The sequence below is a fragment of the Lepidochelys kempii genome, chromosome 3 (genome assembly GCF_965140285.1).
Source record: "Lepidochelys kempii isolate rLepKem1 chromosome 3, rLepKem1.hap1, whole genome shotgun sequence".
Classification (NCBI taxonomy): Eukaryota; Metazoa; Chordata; order Testudines; family Cheloniidae; genus Lepidochelys; species Lepidochelys kempii.
The window spans coordinates 39,921,465-39,942,227 of record NC_136382.1 but is presented as its reverse complement, the minus strand read 5'-3'; the positions used below and the strand labels follow the sequence as shown (position 1 = coordinate 39,942,227).

At 42.2% G+C, this 20,763-nt stretch overlaps 2 protein-coding genes across 7 annotated transcripts in view; one reads left to right on the top strand and one right to left on the bottom strand.

Annotated features, from left to right (window-relative positions):
* SH3YL1 (SH3 and SYLF domain containing 1) overlaps positions 1-14,882 on the bottom strand; it is a 113,351-nt gene extending 98,469 nt beyond the window's left edge. For all 4 annotated transcript variants that reach the window (XM_073336165.1, XM_073336162.1, XM_073336163.2 and 1 more), the window contains exon 1: positions 14,776-14,882. In XM_073336165.1, coding sequence (XP_073192266.1) covers position 14,776 — 1 coding nt within the window. In that variant the 5' untranslated portion in view covers positions 14,777-14,882. The remainder of the gene's footprint in view (positions 1-14,775) is intronic.
* A 258-nt stretch (positions 14,883-15,140) lies between these two features.
* ACP1 (acid phosphatase 1) overlaps positions 15,141-20,763 on the top strand; it is a 52,788-nt gene continuing 47,165 nt past the window's right edge. For all 3 annotated transcript variants that reach the window (XM_073336169.2, XM_073336167.2, XM_073336166.2), the window contains exon 1: positions 15,141-15,247. In XM_073336169.2, coding sequence (XP_073192270.1) covers positions 15,205-15,247 — 43 coding nt within the window. In that variant the 5' untranslated portion in view covers positions 15,141-15,204. The remainder of the gene's footprint in view (positions 15,248-20,763) is intronic.

The following is a 20,763-nucleotide window of genomic DNA, read 5'->3' as shown; positions in this document are numbered from 1 at the left end:
TTTTTTTTATTAGGGTATATTGCTTCTTGCCCTTACCAACTTCTCCATCTGTGAGTATTGTTTTCTTTTATACTATTACCTCATAGTTCTTTTCTAGTTTCTTATAATATCCCTTCCCTCACAAGACTTCTGTTTTCCAGACTACGGTATACAAATTCAGTTTCCTCAGTCTCGTATTTTATCTTCCAATTTTACATTGTTTTGTTGGCCTCTTGTATTTTCCCTAGTTTCTCCTTTTCACGTGAGCAGCTACATAATTCTATAGTTTTTGCCACTAATTATGTAGTTGCTCTTTAAAAAGTATACTTTGGACACAAAACTTGTATTTCTTTAAGAAGATTAAACCCTTTTATAATCTAGCATCCTTTTCATACAGATTTTTATATTACATTACTTTGCTCACTTAAGGCAGAAAATTAGCTCATCCAGATAATGCATCACTTAGTAACTAGTTTTCATATATATGTTCCGTCCCACATACTATTAGCCTTGAGAAAACTTTCAGGCAAATCTGATTGACTCTTGACAATTATAGTCCAGAGGAAAAAAGTATTATGAAAACCATTTGGAGATCTCAGCTCCTAGTGGCTTCTGTATTCAGAACAGCTTGAAACAAGCCCCTAAATAAACAGACTGAATTCCCTCTCATTCTGCTAGAAAGATAATTTCTCTAAATGAGGGCTGATAACAGAACAGAGTAAAAGGATACAGCCGCAGCTGTACGGGGCACTTGTTTTTTTTAGAAAAAGAAAAATAATCTATGTTTACAGCACACAGAGAAGAAGTTTCAGGTATAATCTAGTCAGCTATGTGATGCTTCCTCACTTTTAATTAACTGGAATACATGAGGAAAACAGTGTTTAAGTTTCTGAGGAACTAGTGAGTCAGGCAGTTTGTGCTAAGAAGAATGCAGAAGCATCTGTGCAGCCCCGCTGAAGGCAATGGAGTTGAGCAGGTGCAACTAAAGGCCTCATTTGGCCTGCAGAGCCCTGTTACTGGTGATGAGGCTAAAGAAGGATAAAGCCCAACTTCCCTCTAAGATCCCATGTTGACTTTGCAGCTCTGGCAGTTACAAAAAACATATTTATTTGTAAACGAAGCATGTTTCATACGAAAATCATTACAACACATACACCAAGCATGACCATGCCATTTTTAAAAGTGAAATTTCCAGAACAGAACCACAACTGAAATCAGGCTAGAAAAAACTCTTTTAAAAGCAAAATGTTTGTTGAAATTGAATTTTTTTAATATAAATTAAGGACGTTAAACTATTTAAAATTCATGTTAAATTTATGACAATCTATATTAAGATCTAAGCTTACTATAATCTTTTAAATGATTAAAAATTAAATTAAAAAAACATTCAAGCAATGCATTGTTTGCTGCTAAAAGTTTAGAAGAAAGACTGTCTATACTACAGGAATTCATAGATTCCAAGGCCTGGGGACCATTTTGATCCAGTCTGACCTCCATTACAATACATGCCACAGAACTTTCTCAGAATAATTCCTAAAGCATATCTTTCAGAAAAAGAGTCAATCTTGATTTAAAATAGTCGGTGATGAAGAATCCACTATGACCCTTGGTAAACTGTTCCAACAGTTTACTCATCATTAAAATGTATGCCCTGTTTCTAGTATGAATGTGTCTAGCTTCAACTTCTAGCCACTGGATCATGTTATAACACTTTCTCTGCTAGATGGAAGAACCCATTATTAAATATTTGTTCCCCATCTAGACACTTATAGACTGTAATCAAGTCACTCCTTAGCCTTCTCTTTGTTAAGCTAAATAAACTAAGCTCTTTCAGTGTATCTCTATAAGGCATATTTTCTAATCATTCAATCATTCTCATGGGTTTTGTCTGAACTCACTTGTCAACATCCTTCTTGAACTGCGGACAACACAACTGGACACAGCACTCCAGCAACAGTTGCACCAGTGCCAAATACTTCTACTTGAGATTCCCCTGTTTACGCATCCCAAGATCACCTTAGCCTTTTGGCCACAGCATCAGGCTGGGAGCTCATGTTCAGCTGATTATCCACCACAACCCCAAATCTTTTTTCAGAGTCAATGCAGAGTCCCCCATCCTGTAAGTATGGTCCACATTCTTTGTTTCTAGATGTATTCTTTTAGCTGTATTAAACACACAGTTTCCTTGTGCCCATCTTACCAAGCGATCCAGATTGCTCTGAATCAGTGACCTGTCCTCTTCATTATTTACCACGTCCCCATTCTTTGCGTCATCTGCAAATTTTACTAGTGATATTTTTATATTTTATTCCAGGTCATTGATAAAAATGTTAAAGAGAGTAGGGCCAAGAACCGATCCCTTCCGGACCCCACTGGAAACACACCTGCTTGATGATGATTCCCTGTTACAGTTACATTTTGAGATCAGTTAGCCAGTTTTTAATCCATATAATGTGTGCCATGATAATCTTATATTGTTCTAGTTTTCTAAATCAAAATGTGGTGCAGTACCAAGTCAAATGCCTTATAAAAGTCTAAGTATACCATACCAACACTATTGCCTTTATCACCCAAACTTGTAATCTCATTAAAAAACCCCCACAAAAACAAAGATGTCAAGTTAACTTGACAGGATCTATTCCATAAACCCTTGTTGATTTGCATTAGTAACTTTCCTTTAATTCTTTGTTTATTGAGTCCCACAACAGTCACTCCATTATCTTGCCCAGGATAGATGACAGGCTAACAGGCTTATAATTACTCAGATCATCCCATTTACCTTTTATAAAAATTAGCACACATTAGGCAGCAAAACGGATCTGTGGGATCTCTCTCCTATCTGTTGCTGGGGAAAAAAAAAAAAATCTTTGCTCATATCCTTCTGAGCCAACTGATTTCATCTGTCTCAGAAGCCAATCTTCATGAGGCTCAGTGAGGATTCAAACCTGATCGTAGCACCACAGACATGATTTTCAGTATCAGGCAAATGCAAGAAAAATGTTTCGAACATAATATGGATCTGTTCAGCATCTTCTCTGATCTGACAAAATAATTTGATACAGTCAATAGAGAAGGCTTATGGATGATCCTCAGCAAATTTGGTTGCCCACCAAAACTGGTAAATATAATTCGTTTATTCCATTGGGGATGCAAGGTCAGGCACTTTTTAATGGTGATCTCACTGACTCCTTTCCCATTTCAAATGGAGTCAAATAAGGCTGTGTCCTTGCCCCTGAATTGTTCAACCTCTTCTTCACCCAAATTCTCAACCATGCTACAGATGGGCTCAAAAGAGGCATATACATCAGATACAGACATGCCGGCTCATTCTTCAATATTATAAGGCTTAAAGAAAACAAACTACTACTAACAGAAGCACTCTTTGTGGATGATTGTGCCCTCCCAGCACACAGAGGAAGATCTCCAGTGCATCATAGATGGCTTTGTCAAAGCATCCAAATTGTTTGGCCTCATAATCAGCCTGGAGAAAACACATCAATCATGTTCACCACTCCATGCCATATCACGTAGCATATCCATTAATGGAAATCAACTAAAGCAAGTTGACAATTTTACCTATCTCGGCAGTAACATCTCCAATGATGGATCTCTTGACAAAAAGATCACGAACAGGATACAGGAAGCTTCTCAGTCACTAGGAAAGTTTCGTGCCAAACCAACCTGATCTCCTTCTTTGAGAGAGTAACAGATTTTTTAGATAAAGGAAACGCAGTGGATCTAATTTACTTAGATTTTAGTAAGGCGTTTGATACTGTGCCACATGGGGAATTATTAGTTAAATTGGATAAGATGGGCATCAATAGGAAAATTGAAAGGTGGATAGGGAATTGGTTAAAGGGGAGACTACAACGGGTCCTACTGAAAGGTGAACTGTCAAGTTGGAGGGAGGTTACCAGTGGAGTTCCTCAAGGATCAGTTTTGGGACCAATCTTATTTAATCTTTTTATTACTGACCTGGGCACAAAAAGTGGGAGTGTGCTAATAAAGTTTGCAGATGATACAAAGCTGGGAGGTATTGCTAATTTAGAGAAGGACAGGGATACCCTACAGGAGGATCTGGATGACCTTGTAAACTGGAGTAATAGGAATAGGATGAAATTTAATAGTGAGAAGTGTAAGGTCATGCATTTAGGGATTAATAACAAGAATTTTAGTTATAAGCTAGGGACGCATCAACTAGAAGTAACGGAGGAGGAAAAGGACCTTGGAGTATTGGTTGATCATAGGATGACTATGAGCTGCCAATGTGATATGGCTGTGAAAAAAGCTAATGTCGTCTTGGGATGCATCAGGAGAGGTATTTCCAGTAGGGATAAGGAGGTTTTAGTACCGTTATATAAGGCACTGGTGAGACCTCACCTGGAATACTGTGTGCAGTTCTGGTCTCCCATGTTTAAGAAGGATGAATTCAAACTGGAACAGGTACAGAGAAGGGCTACTAGGATGATCCGAGGAATGGAAAACTTGTCTTATGAAAGGAGACTCAGGGAGCTTGGCTTGTTTAGCCTAACTAAAAGAAGGTTGAGGGGAGATATGATTGCTCTCTATAAATATATCAGGGGGATAAATACCAGAGAGGGAGAGGAATTATTTAAACTCAGTACCAATGTGGACACAAGAACAAATGGATATAAACTGGCCACTAGGAAATTTAGATTAGAAATTAGACGAAGGTTTCTAACCATCAGAGGAGTGAAGTTTTGGAATAGCCTTCTGAGGGAAGTAGTGGGGGCAAAAGATCTATCTTGCTTTAAGATTAAACTCGATAAGTTTATGGAGAAGATGGTATGATGGGATAACATGGTTTTGGTAATTAAATATTCATGGTAAATAGGCCCAATGGCCTGTGATGGGTTTTTAGATGGGGTAAGATCCAAGTTACCCGGGAAAGAATTTTCTGTAGTATCTGGCTGATGAATCTTGCCCATATGCTCAGGGTTTAGCTGATCGCCATATTTGGGGTCGGGAAGGAATTTTCCTCCAGGGCAGATTGGAAGGCCCTGGAGGTTTTTCGCCTTCCTCTGTAGCATGGGGCACGGGTCACTTGCTGGAGGATTCTCTGCTCCTTGAGGTCTTCAAACTATAATTTGAGGACTTCAATAGCACAGATATAGGTGTGAGGTCTTTTTTAGGAGTGGTGGGTGAAATTCTGTGGCCTGCATTATGCAGGAGGTCAGACTAGATGATCATAATGGTCCCTTCTGGCCTAAATATCTATGAATCTATGAATCTATGAAAGCTATGTAACAAAGTCCTGAAACCCCACAACATAACCCTCTCAACAAAAATAAAACTTTATAGTGGTTTTGTGCTTACATCTCTGCTTTACGGCTGTGAGACCTGGACACCATACAAATGGCATATCAAACAACTAGAGGCCTTTCATATGTGGTCTCTGCACTCCATTATGGGGATCCGCTGGCAAGACAAAATTATCAACCTGGAGACTCTCCAAAAATCTATTGCCACAAGCATCGAGGCCATGCTGATAAAAGCCCAGCTATGCTGGGTTGGACAACACATCATTAGGATGCCTGAACATTGACGACCCAGAAAAATTTCCTATGGAGAATTGGCATAAGGACACCAGAATCAAGGCTGCTCCAGAAAGTGCTACAAGGACAGCATCAAGAACAGCATACATCTCGGTGCAATAAAACCCAATGATCTCGAGAAGGCTGTGTCAAATAGATCAGCATGGTGACACAATACTCAAAGCTTTCCAAGCCTTTGAAGAAGACAGAAATAATCTACTGTTCGCTGCAAGGGCAAAGCGTCATACCACTGCTATAGCTACCAAGATGCTCACCAATGACTTTCTCTGTCCGATCTGCTCACAAGCATGCGTGTCAAGCTTTGGACTTTAGAGTCACTCTAGAATCCACAAAAAGAGAAAGCATGAAAACATCATCATCGAACTGATGTACTACGCAAAGACATCATTAGCTTTCTGCCAATCTTCTGGAACTTCCCCAGTGTTCTGAGATTTATTGAAAATCAGCATTAACAGTCCAGCAAGCTCCTCAGCCAGCTCTTTTAAAACTCCTGGATGTAAGTTAACTGGATCTGCTGATTTACAAATGTCTGACTTTAGCAGCTTCTATTTAATATCCTCCACAGATACTAGTGGAACGGAAAGAGTATCATTACCACCATATGACACATCATCTGTTTTTCCCCAAATAGAGAACAGATTTATGTATTGAACAGTTCTGCCTTTTCTTCATTTTTAGCGAAAATTTTACCATTTCCATTTAGTAATGGACAAATGGCATTTTCACCTTATTCTGCTTACACATGACATCAAGTCATAATCACTTGTATCTAAGATACCACTAATTTTTAGTTCCGTGGTCAGTCCCTCTTCTCCTAGGACAAGGTCTAATAAAGAATTCCCCGTTGTGGACTACAACAATTTTTGAGTTATGAAGTTATCATCCCCAGTCAGGGCTTAAATTCACAGAGTATTTCCCAGACCCCAGAACACCTCCTTTTCCCCCCGCATTCTCCAAGGGGCACGCTGGGGCTCGGGGCTTCAGCCCCACAGGGTGTGCCAGGACTCTGGACTTCAGCTGCAGGACCCTGCAGATCCCCAAAACTGGAACCGCTGAGGGCTACAGGTTCCCAGCTGAAAACTGCAACAGCATCAGGCTGGAGTCAATGTTTGAAAAATTTACTGGGCTCCACTCCAAACAGCTCCAGCTGAATTTGAGCCCTGTCCCTGGTTGCCAGGACAGCACAATGGTTTTTTATCACTATAGTTGGTGGGTTGGGACCGGGATGGAGCCTGCATCCAGAAATAACTAGCAGTCAGTGTAGTCTGTGACACAGCCGTATGTTCCTCCCTTTGTGCTGTGACAGCAGTCCTCTCTAGGTGGATAGCTTCTTCAGCCTTGGCAATCTCTATATGAACACTCTTGATGAACTCATGTGCATGGATGCTCCTCAGCCTAGCCACCTCCTTCTGTAGCACTCCCACCTGCTTCCTGAGAGATTCTACCAGCAGACACTCTTCACACTGGATGGTCTCCCCAACCTGGCTTTCAATGAAGGGGAAAGGCAGGCCACAGTCTCTGCAAATCCACAACAGGATCTTGGTAAAGGCATCCAGGGTCAGGTTCCATGTCTGGATATAGGTGTAGGCAGAGGAGACAGGAGTAGCATTGGCACTGGTCATGTGGTCTTTCCTAATCATAGTTATTATATCATAGAATATCAGGGTTGGAAGGACCTCAGGAGGTCATCTAGTCCAACCCCCTGCTCAAAGCAGGACCAATCCCCAATTAAATCATCCCAGCCAGGGCTTTGTCAAGCCTGACCTTAAAAACTTCTAAGGAAGGAGATTCTACCACCTCCCTAGGTAACGCATTCCAGTGTTTCACCACCCTCCTAGTGAAAAAGTTTTTCCTAATATCCAACCTAAACCTTCCCCACTGCAACTTGAGACCATTACTCCTTGTCCTGTCCTCTTCTACCACTGAGAATAGTCTAGAACCATCCTCTCTGGAACCACCTCTCAGGTAGTTGAAAGCAGCTATCAAATCCCCCCCTCATTCTTCTCTTCTGCAGACTAAACAATCCCAGTTCCCTCAGCCTCTCCTCATAAGTCATGTGTTCCAGACCCCTAATCATTTTTGTTGCCCTTCGCTGGACTCTTTCCAATTTATCCACATCCTTCTTGTAGTGTGGGGCCCAAAACTGGACACAGTACTCCAGATGAGGCCTCACCAATGTCGAATAGAGGGGGGCGATATTATGTCTCCCTCTTACAAATTCTCTCTCAAACTCCTCTGCTGTCCTAATTGCTAGCTGCCCTTGGTCATTTATACTCTGGCTTTTAAACTCTTCTCTCCCAGGTCAGCCCTACTCCCTCATTAATCACACAGGGGGAGGGTGGAATGTGGAAGGTGCTAATGGAAGGTGCTAATGGAAGGTGCTCAAATACTACAGTGATGAATGCAGTATAAGAACTTATATCAGGGATCAACAACCTTTGGCATGTGGCCCGCCAGCAGCTTTCCCTGACGGGCTGTGTGCCAAAGGTTGCCAATCCCTGACCTATATAGGCTTGAGTATCCTTAAACTCATGTGGCCTTAAAGAAAAAACTGCAGAGAGGAGCCAGTCAGAGATACCAGCAGATAGAAACAGAAGCAGCCAAAGTAGGGACTTTTGCATGAGGGGAAAGAGGTTAAAATAGAGCCCATCCAGGACCATCCCTTCCCCTAGAATTGTTCGGGGCAGACAACTTTACTCCCATACTCTGGGGCACTAGGACCCCAGGGGTGCCTCCTCTGCAGTTCTCCCTAAAGGAGAAGTAGTGGTGGTGGTGGGAGGTGACGGGGGGCAGAAAGCAGCCAGCCAAAGACTCCAGCTGATAGGAGCAGAAGCAACCAAAGCAGGGACCTTTTTCACCTTTGGATATTCCAATCACACCTGTAGAAACTTCTCTAACTTTCATTGCCCTGTGATGATTGCTTCTTTCCTCCAACCCTTCCTCTCCCTTGAGTCTCTTCACCTCAGCCTCACTCTGCACCTGCCCCTTCTACCTTCTCTCCTGCTCTGTTCCCCTCACCCCCTTCCTTTTTCTTTCTATTTAGCTGATCCCCTCCTAAGTAAACACACCCTAAAAAATAGGAAATGTAACATCTGACAATATCACATTGTTCAGTCTACTTGTGTCTTATACCTCTTTCCCCTGTCTGTCTTGTCTATTTAGATTGTAGTCTCTCTGGGACATGGACTGTCTACTACTCGTGTTTGTATGGTGCCTAGCACAATAGGCCCCATTCTGGATTGCCCCTTAGGTATTATCATAATAAACATGGTTAATAATAATCTCATAAAATACACAGACTCCAGCCATTACCAGCAGACACTACCCTAGCAATAACAAATAATAAAGATTTAATAAATTGCACTAACAAAATCACCACTATTTTACCCCTACATCCACCTTCTGACATCAGTCGTCAACTATGTCTGCGTGTCAGAGTCAAAGTTCACAAGTTACTGCATTAATTTCTGAAATTAATTAATTTCAAAATATTTTTAACTCAGAAGTGGGAAAACTACGGCCCAGGGGCCACATCCGGCCCTCCAGACATTTTAATCCAGCCCTCGAGTTCCCACCAGGAAGCGAGGTCTGGAGCTTGCCCCCCTCCGGCACTCACTCTGCATGGCTCCCGGAAGCAGCAGCAAGTCCCCCCTCCAGCTCCTATGCGTAGGGGCAGCCAGGGGGTTCCGCACGGTGCCCCCACCCCAAGTGCTGCCCCCGCAGCTCCCACTGGCCGGGAACACAGCCAATGGGAGCTGCAGGGGCAGCACCTGCAGACAGGGCAGCGCGCAGAGCTGCCTGGCCGCACCTCCATGTAGGAGCTGGAGGTGGGACATGCCACTGTTCCTGGGAGCTGCTTGAGGTAAGCATTGGTCCTGCTTTGAGCAGGGAGTTGAACTAGATGACCTTCTGGGGTCCCTTCCAACCCTGATATTCTATGATTCTATGATTGCTCAGAGCCTGCCCCCCTTAACCCCGTCCCGTGCCCCTACCCTCCTGCCCCAGCCCTGATCCCCCTTCTGCCCTCTGAACCCCTCGGTCCCAACCCGGAGCACCCTCCTGCACCGCCAACCCATTCCCAGCCCCACCCCAGAGCCTGCACTCCCAGCCAGGGTCCTCCTGCCCTCCAACCCCCAATTTGTGAGCATTCATGGCCCACCAAGCAATTTCCATACCCAGATGGGTCTTCAGGTCAAAAAAATTGCCCACCCTTGCTTTAACTAGAACAGTGAGGAATAAGGAGCATTTTAAACAAAGGACCAGAGTAATCTAAGCTAAATTATATTTGTTCAGACTTTATTAAACTCAAGAGCCAGGATTTCTATTATTTTCCCTTTCCCTAACCCTACTCACAAAATGGATAAACAAAAATGCAAGATAATATGTTTTTACATAAATGAGATTGTTTTGTAAAAGTAGCTGTAACATAAATGGCTTACCCAACCTATTTCTCAGATCAAATTGGACTCTGTACTGCTTTCTCTCTCCGGTGTAGCCAGGAAGTCATATGATCAATTCAAAGTGGGTGTAAAACACTACCATTCTGATCTGGTAGTATTTTATATCTACTTGCCACTAGCATAAACAATTACACAAGGTGCAGAACAGAGAATTTTGCCACAGAGTATTACAGAGGTATGAATTATATTTTTACTCTTTAGACATGGACCTCATCTTACCCCGACCTATCATCACAGAGAAAAGAATCATATAATAAATGGCTGAAATAATCGTGACCCACCACTCATATTCAGTGGCTATCCAATGATGATATTTTGCAAACAACTTTGTCAGAGAAATTCTCACACACATCTCCCGGTTTCCCCACTACCAGGTTCTCCAAGTGTTTTAGTCTGCGGGGAACCAGGAGAGGCTCCACAGAGCATAGTTTAAAGAAATGTTACAATTAAGAGCAACTCAGAAGCACGTCACTGAATAAACAGAGTAGTTTCATACAGTGATATCTGTTGCACAAAAGCAACATAGTTTTTACCACAGAGAAACCATTGTGCATATGTAACCCACACACCTCCTGGACATGGTGTTCTGTCCCCTCTAGTGGCACTGGGACCACTTAGAGATTAATGAGTCTGCTACAGCCTTAGCTAAAAGGCATGTGGCTTTTAGCTCATGCAGTAGAGACTCACGTATTTAGTTTCAGAGATCCCAGGTTCGATCCTGCCCACTGATGACTGGGGTCTGTCGGTGTTACACATATGCATACTGTGATGACAGTGTGCGCAAAACTGTGTGTGTTGAAAATAAACTTTCATCCATCTTCATAATCATCTATTTAAAAAAAAAATAGATGATCATGGGCCCCCCAATTACACAGAGGCACAGGAACGGGCCCATAGGTGCCCCAGTGCCCTCTTTAAGCACCCAATATTAATCATCACCATTTGACAATTGCAGAATCTTGGTAAAAGCTAAAAACTACAGGTTCTAGGCCAGTGGTGGGCAACCTGTGGACTGTCAGGGTAATCCACTGGCAGGCTGCCAGACAGTTTGTTTACATTTGCATGGCCGCTCGCAGCTCCTAGTGGCTGCATTTCGCTGTTCCCGGCCAATGGGAGCTGCAGGAAGTGGCGGCCAGCATGTCCCTGCAGCCCACACTGCTTCCCACAGCTCCTATTCGCCGGGAACAGCGAACCACGGCCACTGGGAGCTGCAGGCGGCCATGCAAATGTAAACAAACTGTCTGGTGGCCTGCCAACAGATTACCCCGATGGGCCTCAGGTTGCCTCCCACTGATCTAGGCCTTCATCCCTGAAATTCCACCACTTAAATAGAGAATAAGTCTAGCTGTTCCTATTGCACCAAAGGATTCCAGACACCACATAATAGCAGAAAAGCACCTCAAAACTTAGACATGGCATCTAAACCTAGCTAACTTTTGATCCCATCACAAATTCAGCTGCTATTTAGAGAACATCTGGATTATTCTGATGGAATAGGAGAATGCATGCCAAATTCAGGATGGATTGATTTATATCACTGATTTTAATCATAATTTAAATCACCAGACAGGAAGCCTTAATTTAAATAATCAATTTTATACTTTTGCATTTATACTTTCTATTTATTATTCTAAAGAAAGTCGATTCTGATTGTTTGCAAAAAGAAGTTCCAAATTATACCTACCAAGGAGGATACACTAGAGCTATACACCCTTATTTAAGCAATTATATATCTTAACATTTATTATGTTAGAAAACGGTGAATGACATGTTTTTTATTTACTTGATGATTTCATTTTTACCTATCATTTGTGTCAAGCTGCATTTGAAATTCTATTAAAAATACACAAAACCAGCATTGTAAAATGGTTTTTTTCTTTGTTAATTAAACTACCTTAAATATGCATGATAAATGGGGGGAAACCCTAAATTTATCAAACTAATTAATGATTTAAACAAATAAAGTACTATCTGTGGTTAATTGAATGGGTTGTTTCTCATAGACTTTAAGGTCAGTAGGGACCCTCGTGATCATCTAGTCTGATCTCCAGCACGGACCAAGGAGTCTAACATGTAAACAAGTCACAAGCTCAAACAAAAGCCCATGGTGCAATGAAGGTTGTTTCTGGTCAGCATGTCCTTCAAGATTTGAAATCTAGCAGATCTCATCCTCTCACACCTCATTTTTATTCACAGATTGGAATAGGAAAACAAGCTTTTCTTCTTTTTCAACTCCCAGTCCATTTTTCAACTTTAACTGAATTAATCACTGAAATGCACTAGCTGAATAAACTGAAAAGAAGAAAATATTGTCTCTGCACCTGCAGAAGAGACTACTGCTGTCAAAAACTGGCATAGCTGTTCACCAAAACCTGGTTCCAGGTGCTTAGCCAATGATTTCCAACAGTTCAGTAACCTTTAACACTTTAGCAGCAAGCATACTTTTTTAAAATGTAGTTTAAATGACCTTAATAGATTATAGTAAATTTAGTCCTTAATATAGGTTGCCATGTTTTCACATTTTAAATAGGTTTATTTTTATAACAAAAAATGCATTTAAGAAATCTTTTTTTAAAATCAACTTTGACTAAATTTAGGCAACAACATTTGGACAAAGAGGTGCCAATCAAAATTATCTGGACCAGCATAATACGGTTGCCAAATTAGAGTTTTTGCAGGGTTTTTTAAATCAGGAAGTGTTGAGGCCTAGATGTTTTTTGGTTAAATAGTAGAAGCAACGCTTACTCTCCATTTCAATAATATGGATATCTAATTTGGGGCCAAAATTTGGAAGGACTGAAATGTCAGATCAGTATTTTGGGGCCAGATTTTTAAAGTGCAGTAGTATCTGCTATGTTCTACATTCCAATGAAAACTGAAAGCTTGAAAACCACCAGGATCCCCTAGAATCCCAGTACCAGACTGAGGCTTTTGTAGTACTCACTGTTGTACTGAGCTGCAATAACATCTTTTTAGTTTGTATGTTTTTGCTGAAGCACTAGCTGATAAATTTGTTTTGTATTTAAGATGTCTAATTTGCAAGGTGGGGACCAAAAACTAGCTAGATCTACATTCCAGCAGATCCCAGAGCTGAGTTTTTATGGCACACTCATGCCAAGATGTACTGGGGCCACACAGTTATTAGTAGAGTAGCAGCTAACTTAGGGCTGGTTTACACTTCGGAGGGAGAAGGGGGAAAAAAATCGATCCAAGTTACACAACTTCAGTTCCGAGAATAACGTAGGTGAAGGCGACATACCTAATCTACTTACTGCAGTGTCTTCACTGGGGCGTGCCGATGGGAAATACTCTCCCGTCGATTCCCCTTGCGCTTCTCGTTGATGTGGAGTACCGAAGGTGACACTAGAGCAATGTAAGCTGTCTTACATCGACCTAACTCTGTAAGCATCTACGTTACAATGTTGCTCCTGCTGATGTAAGTCACCAACTACATCAACTTAATAACTCCATCTCCATGAGAGGTGTAGCGCTTAGGTCAATGTAATTAGGTCAACGCAGTGTTAGTGCAAACACTGCGTTACTTACATTAGACTGGCGTTTGATAGGGTTGCCAACTTGCTACTTGCACAAAACCAAACACCCTTGCCCTGCCTCTCCTCCGAGGCACCACCAGCCCCCACCCCCCGGTCCCTTGCTCTCACTCACTTGCTCATTTTCACTGAGCAGGCTCAGGGGGCTGGGGTACAGGAAGGGGTCAGGGCTCCGACTGTGAGTGCGGACTCTGGGGTGGGGCCAGGGATGAAGAGTTTGGGGTACAGGAGGGGGCTCCGGGCTGTGGGGGTTGGAGTCAAAGTGTTCGGAGTATGAGAGGGGGACTCTGGACCAAGGCAGGGGATTGGGGTGTAGGAGGAGGTACAGGCTCTGGGCATGGAGTGCAGGTTACAGGGTGGGGTTCAGGGTGAAATGGGGGGTTCAGGGTGTGGTAGGGGACACTGGGCTTGGGCAGAGAGTTGGGGTGAGGGCTCTGGCTGGAGGTGCAAGCTCTGATGTGGGGCCAGGGATGAAGGATTTGGGGTGCAGGAGGGGTTGAGGGCATGGGGGGTGAGGGCTCTGGGATGGGGGTGAGGGGTTTGGGTAGAGAGGGCGCTCAGGGCTGGGACTGAAGGGTTCGGAGGGGGGGATCAAGGATTGGGCAGAGGGTTGGGGCACAGGGGAGTGTGAGGGCTGCAGCTGGGGTGTGGGCTCTGGAGTGGGCATGAGGGGTTTGGGGTGCAGGAGGGTGCTGCAGGCTGGGATCAAGAGGTTCAGAGGGAAGGAGGGGGATGTCACAGGGGGGTCAGGGGTGCAGGATCCGGGCAGCACTTACCTTAAGCAGCTCCCAGAAGTAGCAGCATGTCCCCCCCTCTAGCTCCTATGTGGAGGTGCAGCCAGGCGACCCTGCCCCGTCCACAGGCGTTGTCCCCTGCAGCTCCCATTGGTCACAGTTCCCGGCCAATGGGAGCTGCAGAACATACCCTCCCAGTCCCTGGCCACCCCAGTGCCTAGGGGCCTGGTGGCCTCTTCTGGCAGTAGCACAGAACTACGGCAGGTAGGGAGCCTGCCTTAGCCCCAGGCTAGCAACCAGACTTTTAACAGCCCCGTCAAAAACCGGATGCCTGGCAACCCTAGGGTAGTCTTGCCCTCATTCTCCACCTAACCAGCAAAAGTAGGGAAGGCAGAACCCAAGGAACCACTATCCTTCCCCACAATGGGGTTATCCCCTTCCCCGGGTCTGAGAACACAGCAGTGTCAATACTCACTCCCTGTAACACCCTCCAAAGGCTCCTGGCTGCGGCTTTACAATAGAAGAGAGAGGGCGCGGCCAGGCCCAAACTCGACCTCTCATCACTGAGTGCGTACATGCGTGCAAGGTGAAGGAAGGACCCCGAGAGCTGCTCACCTGGGACAGGTGCAGCTGGGGGGGTGTCTATTCAAGTGCCTGATTTTTACACACACACACACATAAACGCCAACGCCATGAGGGGTGTATTGGTTGGAGTGGCTGGTCGGGGCCCCTTTGCCAAACTCTGAGAGCATTTTTTTAAATTCTTTTTATTCCCCACCCAGCTTCCGATCAGGCATAAACAAAGGACGGCTTAAACGAGTGGTGCCGCAAAGCGCGGTGAGGTTTGCACGACAGTCCGGAGAAGGAAAGACCCCCCCTTGTTTGGTGCTGCCCGGGAAAGAAGATGGCGGCTGGGGAAGCGAAGTCTGTGCTCTTCGTGTGTCTGGGTAAGTGCGGGGCGGCCGCTCAAGCAGGACTGGAGCGGGGACGCGTCCCCAGCGCTGTGGTGGGAAGGGGACGGGGCTCCTGGAGGTTGAGGCACCCATGGTTGGTGGATGGAGAGAAGGCCGTTCCCGCCTCGCTCCGGGACAGCCGCAGGACGGGTGGGGAGGGAATTAGCAGCCTCCCTACTGGAAAGGGGATAGGAGTAGAGTCCGTCCTCCCGTACCCTGAATAGAGTCTCCCCTCCCCACCAGGAAGGAGGAGAAGGTGAGTATATCAGTGGGGGGGCTTTCTTTCAGGGGAAGGGTTGATGTGCACCCTGAACAGGGGAGGAGCTCCTGTCAATGTAATAAACACTTCTGGTATCTCCCACCCACCATCATTCCCCTTCCTAATCTATTTGCCCACCCCAACAAGCTGTTATCTCTGCCCGGAGGGCTTAGTACAGTGTCATAGTAAGTGTAATGCCAGGCTGTGTGTTCATGTTTAATACCTACCTACCGAAGTTTGCAGAGAAGTTACGATACTATTCAGTATTTTCATTGATGAGTTGGCTAATGGGACAAAGAGTATGCTTATAAAATTGGAATGTGACACCAGGCTTGGAGGGGTTGCAAACAAATTGGAGAATTTTCTAAAATCAACAAGATGAACATCAGTGAAGAGAAATGAGAAGTATTTCACTTAAAAAGAAAAATTAAATGTTTTATTACAAAATGGGAAAAAACTGACTAAGTGGTGGTACTGCTGGAAAGGATCTGGGAGTTAGTGGATTACAAATTGAATATGAGTTAACAATGTAATGCAGTTGTGAAAAGGGCTAATATCTTTTTGAGGTGTATTAACAGGAGTGTCATATGTAAGACACAGGAGGTAAGTGTTCCACTCCACTCTGCACTGGTGAGGACTCAGCTGGAGTACTGTGTCCGGTTCTGAACTCCACATTTTAGGAAAGATGTGGACAAATTGGAGAGTCCAGAGGAGAACAACAAAAATTATAAAAGGTTTAGGAAGTCTGATCTATGGTGAAAGGTTAAAAAATATGGGCATCTTTAGTATTGAGAAAAAGGACTGAGGGAGAATCTGATAGATGTCTTCAAATATGTTAAGGGCTGTTAAAAAAGGACTATATTTAATTTTTCTGTATATTCTCTGAAGGCAGGACAAGAAGTAATGGGCTTAATCTGTAGCAAAGGAGATATAGGTTAGATATTAGGAAAAACTGCTTAATATAAGGGTGGTTAAGGTCTGGAATACACTTCCAAGGGAGGTTGTGGAATCCCCATCATTCTGAGTTTTTTTTTTTTAAGAACAGGTTAGACCTGTCAAAAATGATCTAGGTTTACTTGGTCCTTCCTTGGTGCAGGGGGCTGGACTTAGATGACTTCTGACGGTCTCTTCCAGCCCTGTATTACTATGATTCTGTGAGTCTGGTTACCTGGCCCTTAAAATCTCCCTGATGCACTGGAAGATGATCCTTGAGAAGACAAGTCTTCATTTGTTAAATTAGATCTGTGTTATGGAACCATCAGTAAATATATGCACACAATCTGCTTTGCATTTGTAATGATAAATAGATATTCATTACACAGCAAATTACAGTTTAGTGCTTGATAATGTCTTCTGTCTGCAGTAAGTAAAACAGATAATAACCATTAATGGAACACATCTAGACTGTAAACTCTCTGGGGCAGGGACATGGCTTACTCTGTGTGTCTAGTCCAATGTTAAATAATACTAGAGAAACTTGGGAATGGAGAGAATAAATCATATTCGCTATTTTCAGGGAAGAATGAACAAAGTCAGAAAGTGCAAGCAATGGGGTGAAATCACTGTAATAAATGTTGTCAACTTCCCTGGAATTTCCCTTCATCTTATATTAGCTACCCAAAAGAGTTGGTGCCATATGACAACAAGGATTGAATGATGTGGGAAACAGCTTTATTTTTTTAATAAAGGCTGACCTGTCAAAGTTTCATTCATTTAAAGTATTTTAAGATTGCATTGAGCTTTCCTTCTGCCAGTGTTGGGTTTTGCTGTGTTTCAGCAGTTATCTAAAATTTCCCTGTGCCCTAAAAAGTAATCTTGATGCATTAGTATAATTTTAAGTATATGTGATATTTTTTGATTTAAAAAGAATAAAAGCTGAGCCCAATCAATTCAAAAATATGAATGTTATTTTTAACACCCATTGCAAATATCTGAAACTTCCAATATTTCAAGTGTTCAGCTGTTTGAAGGGAGAGACAGACTGTCATTTCTGAAGATATCCACTTGAGAGTTGATTCTAGAGAGTACAAGGATTCATGTGAAGTCAGGTTGTTTACATCTACATTTGTTTTGAAAAACTAATAGTCAAATATTCACTTAACATCTGCTTTCTATTTGTAACAAGAGAAGCAGATATTCATTACACAGCAAAATATAACTTACTTAATAGTTGCATAATTAGATTGCTTCTGAATTTTTTCCTACCACAGAAGAATAAATGAAGTATCCAGCAACATAAGTAACCCAAATACATAAAAAGGAATTGGAACTGAGAAGAGGTGAACAAGTTGCAGTTTTTATTTAATTTAAGGGAAGACTTTTTTTAAAAAAAATTACTCTTTTTACACTTATGTAGTATCTTTTGTTGTAGTAGCTCACCCATTAATTTACCTATACCAATGCAAACCTTTAATGTGTATGTACTGCACCATTCTAAAGTGTGGGTTACACAGGTGCATTTACTCTGGTAGTTTCAGATTAAGTTACATTGATGTAAATTCATCTTTATAATGATGCTGCATGTGTACATTACCAGTGCAAATTTCTATAATGTAGACAGTGGATGAGGGACGTTGTGTTTCTTCATCTGAGAGACCCTGATTGTAATCCTTTTAAAAAATAATCCATACACTTTTTGCAGGAGTTGATGGATGGCTTTTGTGTTCTGGTGAAATTCCAATTTATCTTATTTATTATAAAACTAGGTAATATCTTTTGCATGCTTGTATTCCCCCTACAGTTTCAATTAGGTATGTCATCCTTTACTTTTATTGAAGTAGTATAGCAGTGCTTCTCAAACTTTTTTCTCATGGACCACTTGAAAATTGCTGAGTGTCTCGGCGGACCACTTAATGATCTTTCCACATGTTATATGTACCATTAGCTAACTATTGTAAAGCACTTTGGATAAAAGCGCTATCTAAAAAAAATTGCTAATAATAAACGTTTTTTTGGTCTGCAAATAAAAGCATACAACTCATATTTTAATATCCGTAATCTTATCTCTCTAATGTGATAGATGTGCCCTCTCTCCCCCCGCCACGGCAGCCCCTGAGCTGGGGCTGGGAAGGAGGGCAGTCTCTCCATAGTAGCTGCAGCCCTGGAGCTGGGGAAAGTCATCTTTCTCTGGCCACCGCAGCCCTGCACGTCTCAATTTCCCCCCACCCCCTCTTCTAGCCCCACTTCGCCCTACCACCTACCCCCTATTCCTTCCAAGGCCACCACCTCACCTTATATGTGCATCTTTTCCAGGGTCCACGCACCTAATTAGTGGAGCCACGCCTGAGCGGCTCCACTAGTTAAGTGGGTGGCGCTTCATTCTCTCTTATGCAGCCACCCAGGCATGCACCTTAGAGGGAACTATCTGCGGACCTCCTGAATGGAGCTCGCGGATCACTGTTTGAGAACCTCTGGTATATAGGGCTTTTGTGCAATATCACATATCTAGAAGTGTACTCTGACCCCTCCTAGCCTTGCATAGCTATGAAGCATTCTGCCTATAGAAAAAGCAAGTTTCATCACTCAACCATGCTAACATTACTTCTCTCTTAGTGGAGGGACTATTTCTTCTGAGAAAATAGTCCATTCTTCATATGTGTTCTACCCATGATGTCCCCTAAGTCTGTCAACAAGGGTGTCGATTGGCATCGAGTTATCTCTTGCCCCAGTTAATCATTGCAGGGCTGAGGCATATTGCTGGTACAATATGGGGAAGTTTGCATTTTTCTCCTGTCTGTGGTACCTACTCTGTTGCTTAAGAGATTGAAGGGAAAAGTCTATTTTGTGTATATTGTCATCACTTTCTATATGGTGGCTTTCCAAATAGATTTACCAGTGTGGTAAATAATAAATTTTATGTACTACAAAAGAACCACATTGTTTCGCGAACTGCAGATGCACATACTGTGTTGCATTTTAATTACCATAGTTTCTGTATGATCATAAAATGTGAAGATCTTATTTACTGTAATAAGATAATTTGCACAAAAGGGGTTAGAACTAAGTTGCTTCAGAGTCTTAATTCTGAATTTCAGGACATGACTGAGACAGTCTCAAAAGTTAATATTGCATTAAAATATCTTCGTTTCGCTTCCATATTTTTTAATGAATTAAATGACTTTAACAGATGTTTTAGAAGGAAGTGAAATCTATTAATTACTGTAGGATTATTTTCTTTTGTTGAATGACCCTTCAAAAGGTGATGTTAATGAAGCAGTAATTTAAACTTTTTAAAAACTGATCTCATCTTATTGTATCGCTGCCAAAAACCACCGCCACCATCCGGTACTGTTCAAAATCAAAAATGGAACTCTGATTTTTGTGAGGTGAAAGAAAGTGACTTCCCTTCAATGGAAAAACAAATATACCCTATTGATTTGAATGTGAACTAAAACATCAGAAAAGTGTGAATTGTTTGTTTGATATCAAGCACCGCTGTAACAGAATATTAAATGATAACCGCTATTGTCTCTGTGAGATGCTTCAGAATAGATTCATCTGGGTAGCAAGTATTACTGGATTGCTTAGGCTATAATTTAGTATCCACCACTCATCTGAAGGTCTATAACCATGTTATATAACTTTCCTTCAACTTATTTTAGTGTGCAATATGCAATAGGCTGAAAGTGAAATGTATTTCAGGCTTATTTAATGTTGTTTCAGTTTAATTATGTGGCAAGACATTTACTTCAACCATTGGCACACCAGCAAAATCCCATTGTCCTCTCAGTAGGTTACTGTGTGTCCAATAATACTCCTTTTCCTTACAGGCTACTCCTTCAGACAGTATTCACTGTTTAAAAACCTGCCTTTGTCAGGCTGGATTAATTTTAAATCACCATTTTTAATCATGATTTAAATCAGCAAGCAGGAAACCTTTATTTAGATCATCCATTTTAATCTTGTTTTGCATCTGTTCTTTTTGTTTTCCTAAAGACAGGTTCATTCACATTGATTGGTATAATCGTGAAAGCATTTTGATTTGCAAGTAAATATAGCCTTTACACTAAATTTTGTATTTCTTTTTGCTAACCATGAGGATGCACCATATACACTTATGTAAGCAATTACACAGGTTTATGTACATTTATGTAGATTCTTAATCTTTATATTTTTATTATTTTGGAAAATGGAATTTTTTTATTACTATATTAATTTTTTTACTCGTGATTTTCCTAATGCAGCTTGACAAATTTGAATTCAATTAAAAATTCACAGAAATCCATTTTAAAGTTGTTTATTATTTAAATAA